General features: G+C 46.1%; 1 protein-coding gene across 1 annotated transcript in view; it reads left to right on the top strand.

Moving 5' to 3' along the window:
- JCAD (junctional cadherin 5 associated) overlaps nt 1–21,760 on the top strand; it is a 44,810-nt gene extending 23,050 nt beyond the window's left edge. Inside the window, 9 exon segments of the mRNA XM_028506859.2 lie at nt 8,656–9,028; nt 9,031–9,058; nt 9,061–9,090; nt 9,093–9,239; nt 9,242–9,297; nt 9,299–11,536; nt 11,538–11,739; nt 11,742–12,428; nt 18,422–21,760. Of these exon segments, the coding sequence (XP_028362660.1) occupies nt 8,656–9,028; nt 9,031–9,058; nt 9,061–9,090; nt 9,093–9,239; nt 9,242–9,297; nt 9,299–11,536; nt 11,538–11,739; nt 11,742–12,428; nt 18,422–18,456 (3,796 nt within the window). The 3' untranslated portion in view covers nt 18,457–21,760.
- The last annotated feature ends 939 nt before the right edge of the window (nt 21,761–22,699 follow it).

The following is a 22,699-nucleotide window of genomic DNA, read 5'->3' as shown; positions in this document are numbered from 1 at the left end:
CGTTTGAGCTGTTATGCTCACAAACACACATGAAGATTCAGACCTGTTATTTTTCCCATCGTCTTTTTGTGAACTCCTTTTCTGAGGTGCTTGGCTCTTGCTCATAAGCAGCGTAGCCTTCCCGAAGTGCCTGGGTCCCCGTTCTCTCTCCTGCACACACTCTCCTGTCCTTTTGTTCTCTCCAGTTTTTCCCGACAAGAAGCAGGTTAGACCTTTCGAACATGAGGTTTCTGAACGAGCAGTGACGAGGTGCTTCTCGAACAGGAAGACTCCAGCACCTCAGTTGAGAACTTCATTTGTGCAGGTGACCGTGTCAACAGCAAGAGGAGAGTTGTTAGTGTTGAGTTCTTTCTTTAGCTAGAGAATTGGAATTGGTTAGCCAGCTGGGACACACCCAAGGGAGAGACACCGAATAGGAAGAACATGAAATAGTCACCTAAAAACGATCGGAGTGGATTTTCAGTTCCACTCACTTTGTTTCAAAGGTAACTACAGTTGACCGTTGAACAACATGGGCTGGAATTGCGGGTTCAGCCAGCCGTGGATGGAAAACAGTGTTTTTGATCAGTGATCGGGACTCCGTGGACACAGAGGGTCTAGTGGAGGCATTGTCCCGTGCCATCGGATATAAGGGTTTGACCGTTTGTGGACTTCGGTACCCACAGGGGTCCTGGAAGCAGTCCCCCAGGGGATGCCAGGGGATGACTGGGGACTCAGAGTTACACCTCAGTTTTCAACTGTACAGGGCTCGGCACCCCAAACCCTGTGTTGTTCAAGGGCCACTGCATCCCTCTCAGTTCTTCACAAAGCAGGAACAGCCTAGACTGCAGTCTAGCTGACAGACTGACATGGACCAGCTGTGCGGCCTCAGGGCTTTTGTTAGCTCCCTGGGCACAGCGTCCTTGTCTGTCTGGGGAGAGAGGGGAAAACAGCCGGCTGTCTGGTTTCCTTGCTCCTGGCGGCTGCCTCCCCTGCCCTCACTGCTCTGAGCTTGCCCTCCTGAGAGCAGAGGAATGGAGGCACAAAGGGTGCGCCGTAAATGTTCATTGAGTAAATGAAGGAACACATAGAAGTGAGGGGTGGTAATAGAAACATGAAAGGGAAGCGAAAACTAGGGTGTCTTTTTTTCATTGTCTACAGTGACAATGTATGGACTACACTGGTGAAGATATTTTAACTTATCCTTGTTAAAGAGAGAATAGGAAAATACAGAAATAATCTGCCTTACCTGTTGGATTTATGTGACAGAACATGGATTGGAGCTTGCTCTTCCTGCTCTGTTTTCATAAACTAAATATTGGTTTGTTCTACATCATCATTGTGGAAACGGGTGTAGCTTCTTCCTTAGAGACCAGCCAGCACCGGAGGGGCAGAGCCTTGTTATGACAGTCGGCTATATCATTGTTTCCTGCGATTGTGAGGGCCTATAGATCACAACTGAGACAAAGACAATGCAGATCTAAAATAATCACCAGGTCGAGACAAACAGTTCTTCTCCTCTCTTTCCTTCATGCCCCTCGCCCTCTTCCTTGGATGATGTGAGGGAAAGAGTTTTGGAGTTAAGTACTCTGAGTTGTTTAATTGAGTTAACAGTAGTGATAATAACCAAAAACAAGAGTTGATGATGTTAGACACTTGGCTGCACACTTTAAATGTATTATCTCATTAACCCTCTCAACAGACTTCAAAAGGAAGGAATTATTACCATCCCCTTAAAATAAATGAAGAGTCCGAGGCAGAGAGAGGTGGAGAGGGCTGCAGGAGGCATGCGGTTAGGCAGTTGCGTGTTGGCATCTGAACCTGTACCATCTGGCTGGCACCCGGGGCAGAAGCCCACACTCTCCGGCAACATTTCCACCCTGCTCCCTGCTGGTGCGGTGAGGAGCCTGAAGCCACCCATGGCATCATAGCCCTGTGCAGGTGCCACAGCCTTGACCATTCTGAGGGTGCGGCTGACCCTGAGGGTTGGCTGCATGCTCACAGGGTTCCTCCCACCCCCAGGTCTGATGGCAGGCACTACCTTCTCATTCCACTCTTATCTATCAAAGCCCTTCCTCCCTAAAGCTTGGAGATTTCTCAGAAGGTGATTGTTAACCCGTGGTAAATGCAGGTACAGCCACCAAGCACTTAGATGGGGAGGCCCACATCTTGAAGGAAGGAGGAAAGGCATTTGTCCTTTCACCTGGTTTTTACCAGAGGTGAACTCAAGCCCCATAATCCACACTTCTCCCTGCCCTCAGACTCACACAGCCCTCCCTGAGGGTCAGTCCCCCTTCTGCAGTCCCCTCTACCATGATGGTACACAGATGATATTTTACACAGAGGGCTATTTACATGGTGTAGTACATTGACTATACCAGGGAATGCTGAAAAATCAAATCGCAGACTTAGGGTCCATGAAGAGCATGTTCTGTAGCAATAGGCAGCCAACCCTTCCCAGAAACACATCACACATCAAACACTGGGCCTGGTGAATACGAGTCACTCAAGAAATGCCTCTATACCTCTGCCCATCTCGGGGAAAAGAGCTTCTCCTTTGAGGTATTCGAGGTTCTACATTTAGGTAACACATGCTACCTTTGTGCTCGGACTGTGCTCGGCCTCTGGCTAAGACTGGCTGGCCCACCTGGAAGGGAGTGACTTCTGAAGGAGTGACTGTGGTCCAGTGCTGCAGCCTACCGTGGTCCTGACGTGATGCCAGAGTTTGAAGGCGATGGCAGAGCCAGCATCTGCTAGGCTGGCCGACCTGCAGCTGGAAGAAGTCACTGAGCCTGAGGCCACTTAGTGGGGCCTCCCACCCTCCACACGGACCTCACAGGGAAGCACAACTGACTAGACTCTAGGGGCTGCCCACAGGGACCAGATTCAGGATTTTGTTCCTGGAGGAGAGTGGGCATCTATCCCATCGGCCATTGGCCACACAACAGATGACAGTAAGTTTGTGTGGCAATGAAGGATCTTGGAGTCCACTGAGAAGGTAATCCCAGAGTGTGTGAAACCACAGTGAAGGTCATTCAAACATTGCCATTCTAAGTAGGCTTTTACTTTGAAAAGAAAGGCACTATTGTGGTTGAAAGTGAGTCATGTAAACTAACAGCAACATTTTATAATTTTTTTTATCAATAGCTTTTATATATTCAGCAACTAGGTTTACCTCTTTTTCTTTAGACACGTTGTTTTTTACGTTTATATTTCAAATATTTTCCAAACAGTTCTTATCATTTGTTTTGTTGGCATCATGTCTCTTTTCTGAGATAAAGCACAGCGCTGCCAGCAAGCATAACTCCCGTCTCATCTCTGTCCTGTCCTCCCAGGAGTTCTCTGTAAAGACCTTGCTCGTCTCACTGGACTTGTCAACACGGTTTGTCGGGCTATCTCATTCCACGCTGCTCTCCTTATCTTTTTCCCACCCTGTATCAGTGTGTTCAGCATGTTTTTGTAAAATGTGCCATTGTTAAGGTTTTTAAAATGTAAATTATTAGTCTCATTTTTTAGAAAAAAATTTCATTCCTTCTTACTTCTTCAAAGGCATTAGAAAATATACCCTTGGATTTGAAGCCATCTTGAGGTAGCACACATTTTAGCTGGTAATAGACATCATATATCAAAGCCAGTAAATATCTATCTATTCTTGATAACTTGTGTGGAGGAGAAATTCACCAGAACTGTCATCATGTGGGGTCCACTTGTGCCTGTCAAAGTGAGGCTCATAGTAGGTTCAAAATACGTGATTATTAAATATCAGGTTGGCTAAAAAGTTCGTTTAGTCTTTTCTGTATGATGGCTCTAGCACTGCTTAGTTACGTTTAACTTCATTCAACACAATTTTATTAGATTGTATCGTGACAGCTGTTATATCAGTGTGCAAATTGGTGAATCTTTGTACAGCCATTTTAATATTGAAGATGGAAGAAAATGTACATTTTTGATGTATTATGCTTGATTTCAAGAAAAATAAAAATGCAACTGAAATGCAAAAAAAAGATTTGTGCAGTGTATGGAGAAGGTGCTGTGACTGATCGAACGTGTCAAAAGTGGTTTGCAAAGTTGCTTGGTACTATTGACATTTTGGCCGAATAACTCTTTGCTGTGGGGCTGCCTTATGCACTGGAAGATGTTTAGCAGCCCCCCTGGCCTCCACCCACTAGAAGCCAATAGCAGGAGATAGCCGACGTGCTCAAAATATCCAAATCAATAAAGTTGGTGGTGAAAATAAAAATTTGTCTTTCATTTTACAGAAAGAACTAAACAGCTTTTTTGGCCAATCCAGTAAATGCTTTATAGTGTCATGTGGACTATTTTTAGAATAAATTATTTAAAATTTCCCAGATGATCTCTGTTTTCCTTAAATTGGGATTTAGTTGCATTGTACAAATAGAAAAAACTTAACCAGAATGCTTAGTCATTTGATTAGTTATAGATGGCAGTTTTGACAAAGTGATAATGTAACATTTTGGGGAGGGGAAAAAAACTGGCCACATTACTCATGTAGGTAGTTTCAGGCTGTTTATATTCTTGTTCTATGTATGTCTCTTTGTCTTCTGATTGTGTTCACCATACATAGACAGACAGGTAGCACCTTGGGATTTCAGCCACCTTTTGACATTTAGGTACACCGAGAGTTTACCGGGAAACCAGATTATCCATTGAGAAAAATGAGCAGAAGCCACACTTTGTGGCTTCCTCCACAAAGCTGTGCACCCCAGGAAAATGTTTGTAAGACCGTTAGGAGTAAGAACAGTGCTTATTAAAGCTACGTGGTACACAAAGCCCACTCACCACTCTGATGCTGGGTGTCAGCCACACAGTACCTAATGATTTATTTCACTCTCACTCAATCGGGTCTGTGATCATTGAAACTTCTTGTTAAGCTCTAACTTCTTGTCAAGCCTTTTTGTCTTGCCCTTGGGCTTTGCATAAAGTTTAAGACCCTCTAGCCAGTAGGCGCTGAGGACTTTTAAATGGTTTCTCTTCTGCAGTGTTGCTCAAGCTGTGGATGGGACCCACAGAGGACTTCCTAAGGGAAGGGACAGTGGCTTCCAGAGCCCTGGACTGTGATTTACCAGCTCACCTGGGCGGGTGGGCGGGAGGGAGATGTGCAAGCTCCCCTCATGAAGCAATGGCTAATCCCTGTGGAACCCGGCCCACGAAGTGCTCTGCTGAGCATTCAAAACCTAAAGGTTCAAAACCTGATTTTGATGACAACACAAGCAACCAAGAATTGACCTTCCGCCGGGCCCAGTGTTAGGCAGCTTGCACTGTGTTTGGGTAGTAAATGCAGAAGCGCTTAGGCCGCTCAGTGGCAAATGCTTTACCTCAAGTTGCTCTTCAATGATATTTTCTACTTTTTCAACCCATAATTCAGTTTTGCTTTAAATGGCTGCTTAACAAGTTATCAGGGGTTGGGGGTGGAGGCAGGATTTGAAGAAGTAATTCCAAAACAATGATAATGATAAATAATAGATTTTTGCAATTCATTTACCATCTAGGCTCCTGCAGAGCGGCAGCCTCCTGCCTGCGTGCTGGGAGTGGCACCCAGGCCTCGCCTGCGTGGCTGCACCGCCCTGGAGCCTCTCCCGATTCCTGTCCGCGCTCCCCTCTACCTTGTTGTCAGCTGAAAAGCGGACTGTGTTGTAGAAATTGTTTGAAACCACAAACGACATGTAGACACATGCAAAAAAAATTAACCTTACTCGTGATCAAAGAAATGCAAATTGAAACCAATGAGAAGTTATTTTCACTCATCTAATAAGAAAAAAAATGGTTGTAATACCAGAGATGGGAAAGGTTCAGCAAGACCACCTCTCGTCTGTACTGCCCCAGGGAGTGTAATTGGAATGGCTGATCCAAGGTCAGATTTAACAGTGTAACATAATACCCCTCATCTACTAGTTCCTTTTCTAAGGATTTGTTCTAAATAATAACCTAAGACATGCTTAGTGTTTGTGAATAATAGTGTTTCTCAAAGTGTTGTAGAATGTAATCTACACAGATGTCCCACAGTGGTTAAGTAAATCATGTATGTATGATACAATACTAGTCCATTAAAATTATGCATGTGAAGAATTTTTCATGACATTGGAAGAAGTACAGCAGAGTGGCTGACTGAAAGAGCTCATAGTCCCACTTCTCGGGTTTGAATGCATTCCCTACCACCACTTAAAAGTTGTGTCACTTGAGAGAGTTGTTTAACCTCTCCGTGCCTCAGCTGCCGTACCTGGAAAATGAAGACATAATGATGATTGTATAGTTAATGACAAAATTCATTCGGCATGCTTTGCATAGTGCTTGACATCGCATAAGTGCCTAATTAATGTTAGTGTTAACTTTTGTGCTTCAGTTTCCTCCTTTGTAGAATAGGAATAAGAGTAGTCCTTCCTCAGAGGAGTGCTGGTGAAGCTTAAATGAATTTGTGTCTAGAGCTTAGTTAGTAAGGACCTACCTAGCCTAGGGCAGCAGCTGTGTGTCAGCTGCTTGTACTACAGGCGGTGGGGAACGTTCGTGTGATACAGACCCCGAGAAGAACACGAAAGCTGTTTGAAAAGCTCGTCCTTGCACACACACAGACTAGAAGGTATCAAAGTTAACTGTCTCTGGGTAGAAAGATTATTAGTGATGTCTGATTTTTTACTTTCCCACATTTTTCCAAATTTTCAACAGTGAATACATATTACTTTTATAATTTAAAAAGCAAATAGCAGTTTTAGAGTTGAAACTTTTTCTGCTTGGCCCATGGTTAATCCAAACAGTCGAGAGCCCCAACTGTCCTCTCAGTGACTGGCTTTACTCTATGAAAGTCCTAATGTCTGGTGATTTGCAGGCAATTGCTTAAAATTTTTGTACACTGCAACACTGTTACTCAGATTTTTTTCTTATGCTGCATTCGAACAGTGACTTTGAACTTTGGATGCACGCTAGACCCATTTGAGGAGATACTGAAATACACTGGTGTTGGGCTCCTCTCTAGACTGACTAGATCCAAGTGTAAGGTGACGGGCCCTAGGCATTGATGTTCTTTTCTTTGTGTTTTATTGTTCATGCTGATACAGATGTCCCCACTTTTTCCTTTTTGCCCTCCTCCACCCAGCCCCCACTCAGGCCATCACTACACCGTTGTACATGTCCCCAGGCCATGCATGTATGTTCTTTGGCTAATTTCTTTCACCTTCTTTCATCTAGTGCCCTTCTACCCCTACTCTGGCACTGAAATTTCCCGAAGGCTCACGAGACTCTGAAGGGCATCCAGGTGGTGAACAGCGGCCTGGAACTAGGCTGGCACTTACCTGCACTGTGCACCATTTCCTGCCTGGCAGGGAGTTCTGCCCATGAACAGAGCCCCCTCTTCCTCCGGTCAGTCTCAGAGGCAGCCGTGGAAGTACTTCCCACATTGTCTGAAGGGAAGGCTCTCTCGGGGTACTTGTTAAAACACAGTTGCACCCCTAGCCCCTACCTGAAGCTGCCTTCCAGGGGGAGAGACTTGGTTATGTGAGTCTTTAATGAACCCACTGATGATTCTTACCACAAGGGAGGTGTGGGAACTCTGCCAGAGCCATGGCTCTGTCCCAGCTGCACACTGGGGGTTCCTGGGGAACCTGGGGAGACACTGATGTCTGGTCCCCCTCCTGCCTCCACCATTCGAATGAGTTGGAGCTGGGATACTGCCTGAGTATGGGGAGCTATAAAGTCCCTCCGGATTGGGTGCACAGTCATGGTGGACAACCACGGGCATGGTGATTCCCAAAGTGGGGTGCTGGGACCAGCAGCATCAGCAGCATCAGGGGCCCTGTTAGAAATGCTCATTATGTTCCACATATGAGGGTGTCATGCAGTATTTGTCTTTCTCTAATTTCACTTAGAATTTTATCCCCAAGGTTCATTTATGTTGTTGCAATGGCAAGATGTTATTCTTTTTTTATGGCTGAGTAGGTAACTCATAGATACAGAGAACAGATGTGTAGTTATCAGAAGGGAAGAGGTTTGGGGATGGGCCAAAGGTGGGAAGGGGATCAATTGTACGGTGATGGATAATACTTAGACTTTTGGGGTGTGAAACTTTGTAGCATATACAGATGCTGAATTATAATGTTACATACCTGAACTTAAAGAATAATTAAAAATGCACTTTGTGGAGCCCCACCAGGCCTGCTGAACCAGGAACTGGGGATGGGACCCAGAAGTCTGTGCCTTAGCAGCCCTCCTGTGATTCCTGCACACGGTGGGGTTTAAGAACCACTGCTACAGGGTGAGGCTGTGAAAAGCATGTTCCCAGATTGGCTCCCCGAGAGTTCAGTGATTTGGGCTGAGCCAGGAGCAGGCTCTTGGTGGCCCCAGACCACACTTGGGAATCATTGCTCTCAGGCTTACCCTTGTTCCCGTGGGCATTCAAAGCTGTAAGGGCCTCCACATCTCTCAAGCGTACCCAGTGTCCTCCTGTCTTGTGGGCAGCCTGTGGCTGCCACTCCTGGGCCCTTGGATGGCAAAACCCGTGGCTGTCTTCCAGCCATAATTAGTGGGATGTTTTCTTTAAAGTTGACAAGTACTCTGGTTGGGACTCTATTTTTTCAAAGCACTAACCTACGTGTGACTGGGAACACCAGTCACAGAGGCAGTGTGTGCTTCCTCCCTCGGTGTAACTTGTGCCCCTTTGTTTTGTAGGTTTTATCATCCACCCATGCCAGCGTGGTCCGCCCAGCACCAGGGCGGTCACAACCACGTCTATTGGAGAAGAGGACAGGAAGCCAGTGGCATGCGGGGTCCCAGAGACCGAGAAGACCTGGAGGTCAGAGGAGTGGCCCAAGCCCCCAGCCTGCCAGTCCACGTGAGGGAGGGTCCATGGGAAGTTGGAGGAAGGACAGAGAATGTGATGAAGAAGGCGGTTTGGGAAGATGAGCTGAGAGTGGCGGGTCCCGCCAAGTGGCGGAATGTAAGCGTGGAAAGCTGGAACCAGCCGAGGAGGTTAGGAAGGCAGATGTCTGATGGTGACGGGGAGAAACTGTTTCAAGATCTATACCCTTTCATGCGAGGAGAAACACGGTGCTGAATGCCCAGAGCAAAGGAAAATCCGGTCATTGCCTAGAGTTCTCTCGCCCCAGAGCTGAGCTGCACGGAAATTCCACTAAGCCATGGGCACTTACCAGGTGTCCCTAAAATGCATTTTACCCTCCAAATTGTGCACCCAAATTTGGAATCCACAGGGAACCCCGAGCAGGGTGGCTCGTCAGCCCCTTTACCATGGCCGAAGTTGGGAGACCCCTCAAGCCTCCATCCTACGACTCCCACCAACACTCTAGGGGAGGACGTGGAGAACAGCGACTGTCTGGACAGCCAGCAGACAGACCCAAGTGACCCCTACTTGACCAGAACTAATCACCCCCGGCAGGAGCTCGGCCTGCCCGACGCTGGTCTGGAGCCGCCCATGTATGTGCCTCCTCCATCATACAGGTCGCCGCCCCAGCACATCCCAAACCCCTACCTGGAGGACGTGGCCCCCGAGCGGGTGTGTGATGGTCGCCGTCATCCGACTGAGGAGGCTGCGGCCAGCTATCGGCTTCCTTCTGGCTCCTTTGCAACTGGGAACGAGGATGGCGGGAGCCCACACTCTCCTCAGAGCTTCTCACAGCAGTCCCATCCCATCACTGCTTGCGACGGATCCGTTCTCTACATTCCCTTTGATGACCCACGGATACGACACATTAAACTGTCCCGACCCCAGGGTTTCCGTGAAGAAACAAAGGTGGATGAGAAATTGCACAACTCCGGTCTGGTCTCTGCCCCCGAGCCAGCTCATGGAAACATGCACCGTGATGGTGCCGTTTTGAACCCACGGAGCGTCATGTCCCCATCGGGGAGTAAGAGAGGCCCTGCCCTTGCCGACCCCAGTTCCCGGTGGCTGTGGGGCCAGCTCCCCGGGGAGGGAGAAAACGGCGGCTTTCCTGACCAAAGAGACCACTGTGTGATGAGAGGACAGTGGCCTGATGTGAGAGGCAGCCAACATGGACAAGCAGAAAGCCAAGTCTCCTCCCCAAACCCACAGGGCGAGAGTACCTGCGAAACCCGAACCAAGCTCAAAAAGTTTGAAGCTGGGATTCAGACCAAGAAAAGTTCAAATAAAAAAGTGAACGAGACGATATTTTGTTTGGTTTCCATCCCAGTGAAATCAGAATCACATCTGCCAGATACAGATACAAACAACAATGACTTAAAGCAGAGTACTGATAAAAAGCATGGGCCCGATAAGAGCATGGCCCTGCAAGAGCAGAGCCTGCTGAGCATGTCTTCCACCGACCTGGAGCTGCAGGCTCTCACAGGAAGCATGGCTGGGAGAACCGAGTTCCCAAAGCAAGAGCTGGGGGAACCAGGAGAAGGCAGACAAACAGATGACCTCAGATTCATTCACCCCACGAAACACAGAGAACTCCAGTATTCTGGCTCGTGGCCAGGGCACCAGTACAGAGATCAGCAAACACAAACCACTTTCACGGAAGAATCCAAAAGCCCGAAGCCCCTCCCTGCTGAGAAGTCAGAAGGGTCACCTAATGCAGTGCTGACTCCCACATTTCTAGACCCTACTGCCTCCAAAGCTCAGATGCGCACGGCATTGGCTTCCAGTGACCAGTACCAGAGGCCAAATGCTCATCACCTGAAAGGTCAACTGTCCCTCAACCTTTCTAGCCACAGTGCTTTCTCAAGGACTTCCTTATTCGCAAACCAGGCCCCTGTGCCAAAAGTGGGCCGGAGTCAGTCCTGCACAGATGGCCATGGACGTGGAGCCAGCCCCACATCCAGAAGCGAGGTGGTGAAGGGGGCAACCACAGGTCCATGCAATAGTCAGCAGCTGTTTGGGCAGTTTCTTTTAAAACCAGTCAGCCGTCGCCCCTGGGATTTGATAAGTCAGTTAGAAAGTTTTAACAAGGAGCTTCAGGAAGAGGAAGAGAGCAGTCACAGCAGCAGTGGCAGTGAGGACAGTGAGACTGAATGGCAGCCAGCGGGCCATGCTGATGGCACAGCCAAGAGCTTGGGCTTCAGTGAAGACAGCCAGGAAAGGAGGGCGGAGGGACCGCCAAGGAGGCTGGTGCTGGGGGAGCCTGTGTTCGGGTCGGGAAGGGTGAAGAGTAAGTCCGAGAGTTGGAGTGAGGAGCAGAAGCCTGCCACCTGCCACCAGGGTGCTTATCCGCAATACCTGGGCCCCTCACGGGTGGAAGATGGCAGGCGTGAAGCGTTGCCGTCAGCACAGGGGAGCTTGATTGTGGAGAAGAGAAACCAGGAGGCTGGGAAAAGAATAAAGGAGCTGGCACTCAGCCCAGGTCCTGTGAAAAGAATGATGTCTTCCGGGTCAAGTGACACAGCGTCCTCATCCCATCCCGCTGAACTGAGGGAGCCCCAGCAAAGGCAGGAACTCCCCAGTGTTTTAAGGTCTGTGGAGCTGAGCAAAGCAGCCCCTCCGAAACCTGGTGATGGGGAGCACGGGGACACAGCGGTCCCACTCTCTCTCGCCAACAAACCTCGAGGACTCTCGGCCCCAGACCTGAGGTCTGTGGGGGCTGACCCCAGCCCAAGAGCAGAGTGCCAATGAGTTGGATAGGTCTTCAGGTGAAGCGAGTGCAATAGAAATCCCCCCAAATGAGTCCCTCCAAGCGAGGGCTGCCAGGATCCTGGGCATTGAGGTGGCAGTGGAGTCCCTGCTGCCGGGTGCCAGGGGAACGGGACATAACCAGCACCTGGAGCATGATGGCAGTGCCTGCGGTCAGTGTCCCCTCAGGAGGAGCCGGTGGCCAGCCCAGCACAGCCGGATGACCCCAGAGAGTCCACTGATGCCTTTTATGGCAGGAGAAAGTGTGGCTGGACCAAAAGCCCTCTGTTCGTAGGCGAAAGGGACAGTGCCCAACGGGCGCCCTGGACTTCTGAGTGCTCAGGTGTAGATGGAGCCATCCCCAGCAAAGCCCCCGACCCCGAATCTCAGCCCAGTGCCCTGGAGTCCAAGCCCTTCAATCACAAGGACACGGAGACAAAACCACCATTCCGGTCCACTTTGTTCCACTTTATAGAAAGGACTTCGAGTGTGGCAGGCTCAGAAAGGAGGCTCAGAAGTACTTCCAAAGTGATTGAAAGTTTACAGGAGAAACTGGCTTCTCCCCCCAGGAGAGCTGACCCCGACCGCTCGATGAGGATGAAAGAGGTGAGCTCTATGTCTCGGATGAGGCTCCTGAGCTCCCGGAGCGCGGGCTCCATGGAGGACACCGAGGAACTGAAGGCTGAGAGGGGCCCAGGGGCTCAGCCGGGAGGCCTGGCATCTCTGACCACTGGGGACCTGGCCTGGAAGGCGGGAAGTGCATTCTCTGTCTGCAGGGGTGCCCGCCCAGTGGAAGAGAATGGGCATCTGGCAGCAGGAAGGGAGAAGAAGAGCTTGGATCAGGACTTCTGGTGCCCAGGTGAGGAGTCAGGCAAGCGGCAAGGGTCCAGTATTAATTTGGAGTCCTTGGGGCATAAAAAATACCAGGTTGGTAGATAATGAACATTTGCATAATCAGAAAAGAACAAATTGATCCTGTGAATTGTACCAAAAGAGTCTTCATTTTACAAAGAATTATCTAGAAGCTTCCCTTAAAAATCAAGTCTTGTAATATACTTTAAATGATTATGTCTTTATAGAAATTATTATATAAATTGCTGTATAAAAGTACCCATATAAAAACTTTCTGGGCCCTTTACTGTGACGAGCCACATCAATAAGTATTCTAACTTTGGTGCAGGCACCTTGGTAAATCCTGTAAAGAGACCACAGCATCTGTGCTCTGTGCTCTCTCCCAAATACTGGCATTCGCCCAGATAACCCTCTTCGCTCTTTGTTAACCTAATGAGAACAGACACACAGGTTGATTTAAATAAACTACCTGCCCCGTGATGCTGTGTCTCACCTTTCACCTTCCAAATTCTTTTGCTCCCGCCTCCGCCCCATTTTGTGTTTTCACTACCACACCCTTTATGAATCTTTAGTAACAAAAAATAAGTTTTCACTTTCTCAACACCCCACCCCTAAAAAGTTCACTCATTAACTCTGTTTCTTAAAGGCCCCTAAGTTCTGATTTTGAAATCCCAGGCGAGATGGTTTTGGCAACAGCACCCTGCAGGTCTTTGGGCCTCTCCATCCTCTCACTTAGGGCGTCTTTAGAGCCTTCTCTGTTTCATCAAGCCACCAGGTAGGTTCCCAGTGACAGGAACAGCGTGATCTTCCTCAAGCACAGTGTCATCATCCCGGCTATGACACAGGCCAGGAGACCTCTGGGCATCTCTGTGTCAGACTTTTTTGTCAGGGGCTGGAGATGGTCAGTTACATGTGCAAAAACAATCAGAAGAAGAGCTGAGGTAGATTTCAAAAGGTCTGTGTTGTAAACCACAGACTGGAAGGGACCTTAGGTCATTCATTCAGACCCTTTCACAGTAGGGGAAACCGTGGCCCTGAGGCAAGTGTTACTGCGCTGCCTCAGACCCCAGCCCGCTGCCTCAGACCCCAGCCCGACCTCCTGCACCTGGCCCTTCCATCTCCTGGGCTGCCCCAGCAGTGTGGGTCCCCCACCCCGCTCCTCTGTTTTCTCTTTCGAAATCTAAGGAAGGGTTTATTTGTTTATTTACTTTTTCATATGGACAGACATAATCTAAACATCTCCATTTTTAGAGTTCAGAATGTCAGTGTTTTTTTTCAGCTTCCTCTTACTTGCTTCAAAATAGATTTGATCTTTGTGGTGATTCTTTTCTTTTTTTCCTCCCATTGCCCTCACCTCCCATCCCCTTTGGCAACTATCAGCTTGTTCCCTGTGTCTGTGGGACTGTCCTGTTTTGTTTTCTTTATTCATTTTTTTTTTAGATTTCCCTATACAAGTGAAAACACGGTATTTGTCTTTTCTCTACCTGACTTATTTCACTTAGCATAAAAACTTTCTAGGTCCATCCATGCTATGACAGTGGCAAGAGTTCATTCTTTCTTATTGCTGTGTAATATTTTCATTGCATGTATGTACCACAACTTTTTTATTCTCCTTGTCTACTGATGGGCACTTGGCTATTATAAATAATGCTGCGGGCAAGATAAGGTTGCTGTATCTCTTTGAGTTAGTGCTTTTGTTTTCTTTGGATAAATACTCAGAAGTGGAATTGCGGATCATACGGCAGCTCTAATTTTAACATTCTGGAGAGCCTCCTTACTGTTTGTTTCCCACAGTGGCTGCAACCAGTCGGCATTCCCACCAACGGTGCATGACGGTCCCCCTTTCTCCACTTCCCTTACCAATGCTTGTTGTCAATTTTTTAATGACAACCATTCTGACAGGTGTGAGGTGATATCTCATTGTGGTTTGACTTTGAATTTCCTTGATGATTAGTGATATTGAGCATCTTTTCATGTCTGTTGGTCATCTGTATGTCCTCTTTGGAGAAGGGTCTGTTCATATCCTCTGCTCATTATTTAGATTGTTTAATGTTTTTGGTGTTAAGTTGTATGACTTTCTTATATATTTTGGAAATTAACCCCTCATCAAATGTATCATTAGTGAATATCTTCTCCCATTCAGTAGATTGCCTTTTCCTCTTGTTGGTTTTCTTTGCTGTGCAGAAACTTCTTAGCTTGATGTAGTCTAATCTGTTTACTTTTTCTTTTGTTTCCATTGCTTGCCCGAGGAGATATATCAGAAAAAAATACTATTAAGAGAAATGTTAGAGAGTTTACTGCCCGTTTTCTTATAGGAGATTTAATGTTTTGAGTTTTACCTTTAAGTCTTTAAATCCTTTGAGTTTATTTTTGTATATGGTTTAAGAAAGTGATCCAATTTTATTTTTGCATGTTCCTGTCCAGTTTTTCCCACATCACTTAGTGAAGGGACTGTCTTTACCCCATTATATCCTTGCCTCCTTTGTTGTAGATTAACTGACCATATATAAGTGAGGATGAAATCCAAGAATTTAAAAGTAGATGGAAAAGATCACTTGTTTCAGCTAGAAGAATCCAGAAATTTTTGTTTAAAAAGTCTACTTGGCACTTTTTAAATTTTTCCCAGAAATACAGTATGATCTTAGGACTGTTAGCCAATGTTGCTCTGTTCCTTATGCAAAATACTACATTATTGAAATAACTGATTTTCAGGGCCTTCTTGGATCTGATAGATTTGGTCTTTGCTGAGGATGAGATATTAAGACTGTGGAAAAAGTGTTATGCAGCCCATTTTTGAGCTGTGGGAATTTATTAGGCTTCGCATGATTCCTTCTCTCCTGCCCCCTTCCCCCCGACCCCAGAGTATACCCACTCACTTGTAAGTGCTGGTTAAAGAGACAGCAGAGGCTTTTAAAGTGAGTTTCTTTATCTATAAAATCAGGATGATTTTATTAGTCCTACCTCATCCTGAGAATTACAAGGACTTTAAACAAGACAAATCCTATTAAAACAAAACACCAGTTTGTAAAGATTTCTATGTCCCAGTCCAAGGCCACATAGTTCAGGAAGCATTTTATAACCAAATTTCTAGTTCAATGAAGTACTCCCTCAGTTTTTAGCTTGATCATTGGCATGTGAACAGTACGGGATAGGTATCCGAAAACACCTAGAGAATGCCGTTTTAATTTTAGCCACTAAAACCACCACTCTGTGATGTTATTTTTTAATCATAGTTTACTAACAAGTAGAAATACTTTTCTCTCTCTCGTCTTCTGATGTATATGTTAATACACAATAAAATGCTGAAAAAAATCTGAAAGCAGAAAGCTACTAATGATGACAGACAGTACCTCAGACATTGTTAAGTAATTGCGTAGCAGGGAGGCCACCAGGGAAGGTTACTTATGCGTGCGGTGCCCCGGCCTCTAATCCATTCTTCAGAGGAGCCATAAGACGGATGGTGTACCACTTGACATATATTAAAGTTTCTCCTCATTGTTGCTTTACAGATTAGAATAAAGCCTTGTCGCTTTGTTGCTGATAAACTTTTGGACTTTGTTTTCCTTTTGCTAAATTTTATTTTGAACACAGGAATCCTCATGTCTGTCCCCACCCCACCCTTTCTTCCATCACGCCAGTGTGTGAGAACCACTTCACTGTCCCTGAGTGCACAGCACACGTAAAGTTAGATCTTGTTATGGAATTTCAGACCAAGAATATACCACGTTTATCTGTAACTGCCCCCCACACCCCCTCTCAGAACTTTATTATCTGTGTTGTAGTGTAGTACCTGGCATCATAAAGTGTCTTTATTTCAGCCTGGTGATGGGCTTTTCTGCTAACCTCTTTTCAGTGGCTTCTGGGCTCTGGCTAAGAAATCAGCAGCTCAAAACCAATTCAAGGGATGGAATCCCGTCTCCACTGTTTCAGAACCTGCTGGTTCAGAACCTTGTGGTTCCCTCAACTTCCATATACCCCTGCAAGGCGAGCACGGCAAGAGAGCCAGGAGAGACGCTGCCTCGGGGCCGCTGTGGGGGACACCCGGGGGGCTTCACGACGCCACGTGACGCCGTTGGAAGGCTGGACATCTGCACGTCTCTCAGGGGGCGCTCATACACGGAACACCCGCTAGGCCAGCCCTCAGTGAGTTGTCTTTACCTGGACTGTCACCCACAGGAGCCAGGACCCCAGATCTTTGGATGCCCTCTGTGTTCTGTAGGTCTGGGCTGGCCCCTCTCGAGTGCTGCTCTTGGGCACCTGAAACGCGGCTCATCCAAGTGGAGATGGGCCGTAAGTGTAAAATACACACTGAAGTTCAGAGCCTAGTGCAGAAATAATCTAACATTTCTCAGTTTTTATATCAATTACCTGCTGAAATGATATTTTGGATATATTTGGTAAAATTACATGCATCATTAAAATTAATTCCACCTGTTTTCTTTTCTTTGCCTAATGTGGCTACTAGAAAACATAAACTAGGCCTGGGCCCTCCATGATCCGAGGAAGGAGCCAACGTTCTACAGAATCCTCTCACTGCTCTCCGTCTCTGGGCTTTCAATTCAACTGTGGGGCTCTGGGGTGCAGGCATGTGCTGTGGAGGGGTCCCCATATCTAGCCCTGAGGGGGCTGGTCAGTGCCCGGGTCCATGTAATGAGAGGCTTCCTCACTGCTCCAGGTCTCCCCAGCCTCTCACAGCTACGGGGTGCCCCTTCAGAGCCCTCCGCGAGGGATCCGCCCACCTCGTTCCCAGCGGAGAAGCAAGAGGTCTTCACTCCCAGGCGGCCCCTCTCAGAATCAGCTCACTGTGAGGCTGATCGAACAAGAAGTGTGGCTCTCGGCCGGTGAGACCCTCTGCTGTCCCACCGGGTGACGATCTGTGAGACGTCAGAAGGCACCGCCTGGTGAATTCCACTGCCTTTCCGCCCGATGGGCACTTGGTGCGTGAAGCACGTCTGATGAGCAGCGAGCTCCTCTCCCAAACGCAGCAGCGCCCCTCTTGGTTTGTAACGTCAGGACTCGGAGTGCTCTAAATGCTGTCTTAGTTGTCACACTGGCCTCGTGTCGTGAATGTGTCATGGCGAAATGGAGCCGGTGCAAGGAGGACGTGCTCCTGGAGACATTGGGATCTGTGTGGCTTCAGGATGCAGTTTTCTAGAGGTCTTAAGAAGCAATTGTTTCTAATTAGTTTCTATGACTATCAAATTGTACCATCCTTCCATATTTCTTAATGTGTTTTCTCCTGAACAGTTATGAACTGCTGTGGCAGGAATTCCTGACCATGGGAGGCACATGTGTGTGCTTCAGGTCTGCCTGGACCTGGAGATCTGTGACTCCCAGGGGGTCAGATTTAGCGTTCCTGGCACAGTACTGATGGCAGTTTAGGACTGTTGTTTTTTGTATCATCTGTGCCATCTGGGCCCAGTTTGGGACTCTTCAGTGTGGGCTACAGAACAGACCCCTGGATGGCCCAGACTCACTCACCTGTGTGGGGGAAGGCCCCGAGGATTTGTGCTAACAGGCCTGTGTCCAGCCCTGGGCCAGCCTGCCGGGTGCTGGCAGTCAGAGACAGAGGCCCAGCAGTCAGGATTTCAGGGTCCTCGAGCTCTGCTGTGACAGCATTTGCTCACAAAGATGCACACTGCAAGGCAAACTTTCATTAGAGTTGTAATTTACAAAAAATAATTAAACAATCCTTAGCACCAGCTGAGCACACCTCTGCTGGTTAACAGGCATTGCATTTAAGGCTAATTACGTTTCTCTATCAACATCAGGAAGGGACTATCAAAATATTAAGGGCAATTCACATTTTTTTCATGTGTGACTAGAGAAAGATCACACACATTCAACTCAGTGATAACAGCTTTCTACTCAGTGCAAACAAGATTATTGAAACGAATTTTGCTCCCTAAACATATTTATTTATCCACTGAGAATTAAAACCAGAAACAAATCAGTTGAATTTTCCCCTCATTTTCTTTTCTATCTTTTTTTTTTTCACAGACTCGTACGACCCAAGCAGAGTGGAGAGGGTGTGATGAGATGGCAGTGAAGTGCCCTCCCGCCATGTTTGCTGACTGCGTGTCCTGTGATTTCGTCTGTCAGCCAGCTTGTCCGTGTGTCAGCTGGACACTGCTGGCTTGTAGTGCACTGTGACGTCCGTTACCACCGCTGCCAGGAGACTCCATGCCTCCAGAGTCGCTTTGTGGAAGTAAAGGAGTAGTCTGTTGAAATCACCTGTTTCTGTAACATGAAGAGTTAATACCTATTTAGAAAAGAGTCCCATAGACTCTCCTGCATGATGGATTTAGCCACGCTGGTAAATAGTTTGGTGTTAATCTTGTTCTGTGACAATCTGAACACGGACGACAGAGGGAATGATTTTGAAAAGGGCCGTGAATGTCATGAGTTCCCCGTCACATCCCCAGGGCCTGTTGGTCCATGCTCACATGGAGGAGTGTGGGACGCAGGCAGTTTCCCAGTGTTTCTGCACTTTGACTTCAGGGGAAATGTTGAACGAGCATATCTGAGATCCATTTCTAATCAATTTGGCCTTCTGCTGCTGGGAGTAACTTAACTTATAAGTAACTTGCCATCAGAGACTAAAAGCATATCTTTTTAAGTTTCTAAAAGATTAAAACTTGCTATAATGTACTAAGAGTATTATTTATCTGGTAATGAAATACTAGGATCGTCTGCAAACAATCCATCATCTGCTTTGCACTCAGTATTATCTATCTATTTTTATTTCCTTATGGACACTTAGAAATTCTTTATATGAAAAATAATTGCTGGTTTGAAATAGACCATTTTAACAAAGTGACTATATTTCTTTTTACAAAAATGCTATTTTTCTATGTTGTAAACAGTTGGTAGGTGGAAGATTTATCAGGAGTATTATTTTATTTAAGAATCTGTATCCCGTTGTGTGAGAGGGACCCAGAGAGGGTTCGCCTTTGCTTTAAAGCATATACCCCTTATCCATTCACAATTCTGCTATTCCTAGTTTACCTTAGAAAAAGATGTCAATAGAGGACATTTTACAGGGTTTATCAAATAAACTTTAACAAAAAATTTTTTTACAAATATAGCTACAAGGTGATATAACCCTCTCAAACCAGCCAACATCCTTATGACAATTTTTGCCGCCATGTCCACTAGAATTACCAAAAAGCATAGTTTCATCTCTGTATATCTACGGGGTTCTGCCCTGAGACCATACTTTCCTCCCCTCGCCCCCTGTCCCTTTAAGAAATATGTATTTTTGTCTAGAATGATCCTTAATTAGTCTCTGCATATTTTTTAAAGTGCTAGAGACATTTTAAATACGCCATTGCAAAAGTATTATGAGGCCTATGTATTCTACTGTGTTTACTATTGCATTAACCTGCACAAAGTTTATGCATTTGTTATGCATTTGCCTATTCTTTCTAAGTAAGGTATTCTCGTTAGCTAGCATTTCCTGAATACATTCTTGTCTCTTCCCTCCCTCTCTTTTATTTTTCTTTTTGTTTCTACTTTTCTCTCTTTCCTTTTTTTTTCTTTTTTGAGAAGCCACCTTATCTATTTTTAGACATTTCAAATTCCTAAAATGTGAACTGCTGGGTGGTCTGCAATTTGGCCCTAAAACAGCTCTGACTGGGCTTCCACGCCTGTTTTTATCTGCACCATATGATTCTGTTTCATAAGAGCTTCATGTATTTGGACTGTAATAAACAACACAGAATCTAAGTAATTCTAAAAAATCTTTTCAAATACACTTATCCACAGTCTTGGGTCACTCCTTTCCAGATTTTTGGCTCTTGTGAAAAGTTATAGTAGGCTCTTGTTTTCACAACACAAGAGAAGGGCCAGGTCTGTGCTAGGAGAAGCTTACATTGTTTTCTCCGGGAAACATTTACTGGATAAGAGGTTTATTACTGTGTTATAGTCAGTGAATCACCTAAGTCATCTGACAGAACTAATGAGGGTGGTTGCCTGGGGGTCTTGTGGGTGTCCTGCTTCCCTTTTTAAATGCAAATGTAAGAAGGTAGGCGGATATATACATAAGCAGATAGGTATGTGCATATACAAAGAGACACATATATTGTACAATGTACATATAAATGAACTCTGTTCTGACTTCCTTCTAAATTTTGTTGATCCCATGTAAAGACTTCTTTTATGGAAAAGAAATAATTTTAGCTTATTCCTCAAGAGAAAGAGAAGGGTAAAGAGAAACAATTATTGTACCTTATGTATATCACAAACAAACCAAAATATGATACTCTTGTTTTGTTTCTTTCTAAATTGTTGTATTATAGCTTTCTGAAACCATTCTGAATTTAGTTGATATTATCAGTATTTATACTTCTAAGCTTTATTTCTGGATTCCAGCTTGCAAATAAATCTTTTGGGGGAGAAGGGGAGGTAACTTTGAAAATTTGACTTTTAAACTTGCATATTCTAAGGGAAATAATACAGTCTAACCAGAAATTTCCCAAAGGTTTTGAACCGATTGCTAATCAGTCTTTATTATTTCTATTGCTCATATATACATATGTCTTTGGTATTACTTGGGCTGAAAAAAGTCTTTTTGTCTTTTATGTTTGTCATTGTTTCTGTCATATGAATGACTAACTTTTGGTTGTTTAATAATTTAGGGCTTGTACAATTAAATTAAAAGTTCTAATTTTTAACATTTGGACTAAAAAATTATATGAAGAATTACATATGAAATGTATTTGTATTCTTAATTTGCAAAAGGAAAAAATGTCAGTAATATAGCTCTAATTACCTCTTTGAAGGAAAATTCTCAATGATTGAAAACCAAGTATCTTTATTGTCATTTTTCAACCTTATGCTTCTGCAAACCACAGAAACCCCTTAGCCCCTGACTGCAGCTTCAGAGTCCTTCTTCGTGTTGTCCACAACTATTTGGATTTCTTTTTTAAAAGTCACTTAAGAATGGCTACTCTCTGAGATCTGGTGTGTGTACTGGAAGTGTAGGTTGCAGTTTTAATTCATGTGGAGATTCTAAGTAGAGCATTTCCTATTCACCTGACTGTTGGTGAAGGGCTGGTGTCGGGTGAAGTTCAAGTGCTTAACTCCACTGATTCTGAACTAGACCCTGACCACTCTGTGTGGCAGCGCAATGACTGACTCTGGTAGAAGCTTGGCCGAGGGCTTCTGAGGGAAAAATGATGAGCCCACCCCCTGGTGACAGAGTGCCTCCCAGCCCTGAGCAGAAGGGACGGACGGAAGAATGAGATTGACCTGCCATTTGCATCTGTGACCCCCAAGGACTGTGTGTGTGTGTGTTGGCTCTCTTTGTTTGTTTGTTTAATAATGATTAAATAATACCAGTTTAAGTATCAGGTTATCATCTCTTGGAAAGTGATCAGCCCAGCAGAATTCTCTCTAAACTGTCTGGCTTAGAGAAACACTCCCATTCAGCGTTCTTGTATGCAGTTGCTTCAGTTTTTGGGACCATTGTTCTGCCAGATTTGCCTGTGCAGGGGATAGAGCTTGGGACGGAGTGAGGGTGGGAGTGTGTTTCTTAAGCTGAAGCCAGTCTAGCAGGCCTGGGGGATTTCTGCATTTTCTCTTTGTTTTTCACTGCAGATTCTGTACATCTTGTTCGTGGGAGGAGAGTTTGCTACTCAGGACAGAATTTAAGAGACACATTCCAAGTGACCTTTAAGAGTCTGCATGGTGTGAGGTCCTTTTCCTGGATGGTGGGTTGGCCCACTATGGGACCCACCAAGGGGAGATGATAAAGTAACATTAAAGAAAGAGGGTCCCCAGCCTGCGTGGTAAGGAGTGGATAAAACTGTAATTCAGACAGGGGCCTCATGGGAAGGTCAGGGTGGCCTAGCAGACTGCCCGTTGAAACAATCCTCGGGTTCATCAGCAGTGCGGCGAGGCGGCAGAGCGCCTGCAGATTCCTGGCTTTGACTTTTGAGACTCCTGTCACAGTTGTGTTTACTGCAGAGGACAGGGACATCCTTGTACTGTGGCCTCCGACTGCAACTCTAACCAAAGGCAAGTGTGGCCATTCATCCCGTTGCCTTGGTTGGGGGTGAGGAGGAGCATTCCCCCAACCATTCACCCCTTTCCCAAGTGGGAGCTAGGCCCGGGCCTGCAGCTGAGCCAGAGGGACAGCCCTTCTGTCCTGCTGCCCTCGCCCTCCCACGGCGGGCTCAGGCACGGCCGTTTACTGTCACAGAGCAAGAGGGAGACAAAAGATTGAGAAGCACATGGCAGAAATTAATGAAAACTGCATGTCTCAGTGAGGGAGAA

This window comes from Phyllostomus discolor, chromosome 1 (genome assembly GCF_004126475.2).
Source record: "Phyllostomus discolor isolate MPI-MPIP mPhyDis1 chromosome 1, mPhyDis1.pri.v3, whole genome shotgun sequence".
NCBI classification, from domain to species: domain Eukaryota; kingdom Metazoa; phylum Chordata; class Mammalia; order Chiroptera; family Phyllostomidae; genus Phyllostomus; species Phyllostomus discolor.
The sequence above is the reverse complement of the archived record's forward strand: the minus strand, read 5'-3'. Positions and strand labels throughout refer to the sequence as shown.